Source organism: Muntiacus reevesi, chromosome 9 (genome assembly GCF_963930625.1).
Source record: "Muntiacus reevesi chromosome 9, mMunRee1.1, whole genome shotgun sequence".
NCBI lineage: Eukaryota > Metazoa > Chordata > Mammalia > Artiodactyla > Cervidae > Muntiacus > Muntiacus reevesi.
The window spans coordinates 45,700,495-45,702,985 of NC_089257.1; the positions used below are offsets into that span (position 1 = coordinate 45,700,495).

At 42.6% G+C, this 2,491-nt stretch overlaps 1 protein-coding gene across 1 annotated transcript; it reads left to right on the top strand.

Annotated features, from left to right (window-relative positions):
* Window positions 1–1,238: 1,238 nt before the first annotated feature.
* LOC136174873 (olfactory receptor 2AG1-like) lies at window positions 1,239–2,183 on the top strand. The gene has a single exon (XM_065945133.1). The coding sequence runs from the start codon at window positions 1,239–1,241 to the stop codon at window positions 2,181–2,183; it is 945 nt and encodes a 314-aa protein (XP_065801205.1).
* The last annotated feature ends 308 nt before the right edge of the window (window positions 2,184–2,491 follow it).

Genomic DNA, 2,491 nt, shown 5'->3' on the forward strand with positions numbered 1-2,491 from the left:
AAGAAATGGAGCCCAGTGCAGACATATGAACTTCAGCTACTCTGACTTCCAAGTTCTATGGTGCTTTGGTCTGTACCCCATCCCAAACTCCTATATACTTGGTTTTCTAAACATGAAGAGGAATCAGTGAATCTCACAGTCTGCAGTAAGATTCTAAGTTATATCCCAGACCAGGGTATCTGCTTCCTGGTGGAAGCCTCAGGACCTGTTTTTAAACTCCATAGACTTTACTGACCTTTGATAAAAATGTTTGCACCAACCTTACAATAAATGCCTCCAAAGGAACATTTAAGAGTAGATGAAAGGCCTGTGATATGCTGTAATACCTTTTATCATCAAAATTCTGTGGACCTTGTAGAGGTTGATGGAAATTAGTGAAATGTCAAAATATAGGACACAATAAAGGAAAGTGACTTTTAGAAATATGCTTCACTGTGTTCAAAATTGGATTTATCTACCCAGTTCCCATGCTGACTGACACTGATTTCTGTCATTCTCAGGTGCCTATCTCTCTATTTTCTCCCTGAGATTGGGCACAACACTCCAAGAGCCATTTCTAGATTAAGAGCTCTTCTTCTCCTTCTGTGTGGCCATTCAATCCAGTGTGGATACCTTAGCCCTGTCAGAGGGAGAATGGGGATCTGAGTTTAAGCAAAAGTGAGAAGGTAGGATTAATAACACAAGTTATGTAGAGAAGTATATTGAGGTGCATTATTGAAATCACATTTCTGTGCCTGTTTCAGAAAATCAATCAAAAAAGACTTATGCAGAACACTGACTGGGTGTGTAAATGATCGATTACACATTCTACTTAAAGCATAGGTATCAGAAAAAATCAGGAGCCTGTGTAGTAGAATATTTCTTTATTGTTGTGAAATAGATGATTTGACTTTCTAGTCAAATGTTACATGTTCAGGCTTGATGTCCTGAATAATCCTCATGTAGTAATCTCTTAATGTTTAGCTCTTATAGTGATGTTTATTTTCCAATTAGATAGGTTCTTATACTAATGTTTATTCTCCAACTAAATGGGTTCTTTGTTTATCAAGATACAATTAAAAGAGTCAGAAACTGAGAGATTAAGAGAAAACATCAGTTACCAGTGGGAAAGGCATCATCTCACTGGATTCATGTTGGCCATCCTATGGGAACTCTGATGGTATAAAACTATGAGACCATCACAACAAAAATTCACCAAGGATCCATTTGTTTCCAGGCAACTAAAGAAACAACACAGAATGGAGCACTGGAACTCCACCCTGGGAAGTGGCTTCATATTGATGGGGATTCTGAATGACAGTGGGTCTCCTGAGCTGCTCTGTGCTACAATGACGGTCCTATACACACTGGCCCTCACCAGCAATGGCCTGCTGCTCCTGGCCATCACAATGGATGCCCGGCTCCACGTGCCCATGTACCTCCTGCTCGGGCAGCTCTCTCTCATGGACCTCCTCTTAACATCTGTTGTCACTCCCAAGGCCATCGTGGATTTTCTGCTCAGTGAAAACACCATCTCCTTTGGGGGCTGTGCCCTTCAGGTGTTTCTAGTACTGACCCTCGGTGGTGCAGAGGACCTCCTACTGGCCTTCATGGCCTATGACAGGTATGTGGCCATCTGTCTTCCTTTGAACTACATGGTCCTCATGAGGCCGAGGGTCTGCTGGCTCATGGTGGCCACACCCTGGGTCCTGGCACTCCTGAATGCATTATGTCATACCCTGTATATCATGCACTTCTCCTTCTGCACGTCCCGAGAAATCAGCCACCTCCTCTGTGAGATCCCACCTCTGTTGAAGTTGGCCTGTGCAGATACTTCCAGATATGAACTCATGGTGTATATGATGGGTGTGACCTTTCTGATTACCCCTTTTGTTGCTATCCTTGTCTCCTATTCAGTAATCCTACTTACTGTGCTCCACATGCCCTCAAATGAAGGGAGGCAGAAAGCCCTGGTCACCTGTTCTTCCCACCTGACTGTGGTCGGGATGTTCTATGGAGCTGCCACATGCATGTATGTTCTGCCCAGTTCCCTCCACAGCCCCAAGCAGGACAATGTTATTTCTGTCTTCTACATGATTGTCACCCCAGCCCTGAACCCCCTCATCTATAGCCTGAGGAATAAAGAGGTTATGGGGGCCTTGAGAAGGTTCCTACAAAAATACATGCTATGGACACACTCCTGACACAATTACAAAATAGACATGGTAAGGGACTAAGTTTCAATCAATATTATGTATCAGTGATCAATAGCAGTAGATTTGGTCTGAGCAAACTCCAATAGCCTCTTAAAATCAGAGGAAGACTTGACTTGTTTGAACAAGATTCTTAGGCTGTTGCAGGAATAAGAATCCTCAGAAGATATACTGGGCTTCTTATCTGTTATGTAGCTGTTGTTCAAATAATTATTTGGAAAGAAGAATCAGTTTGTGTCTATGCATCTACTTCAGTTTCAAGGGACAGTTTTTGTTGAGATAATGGAAAAATCCAAATG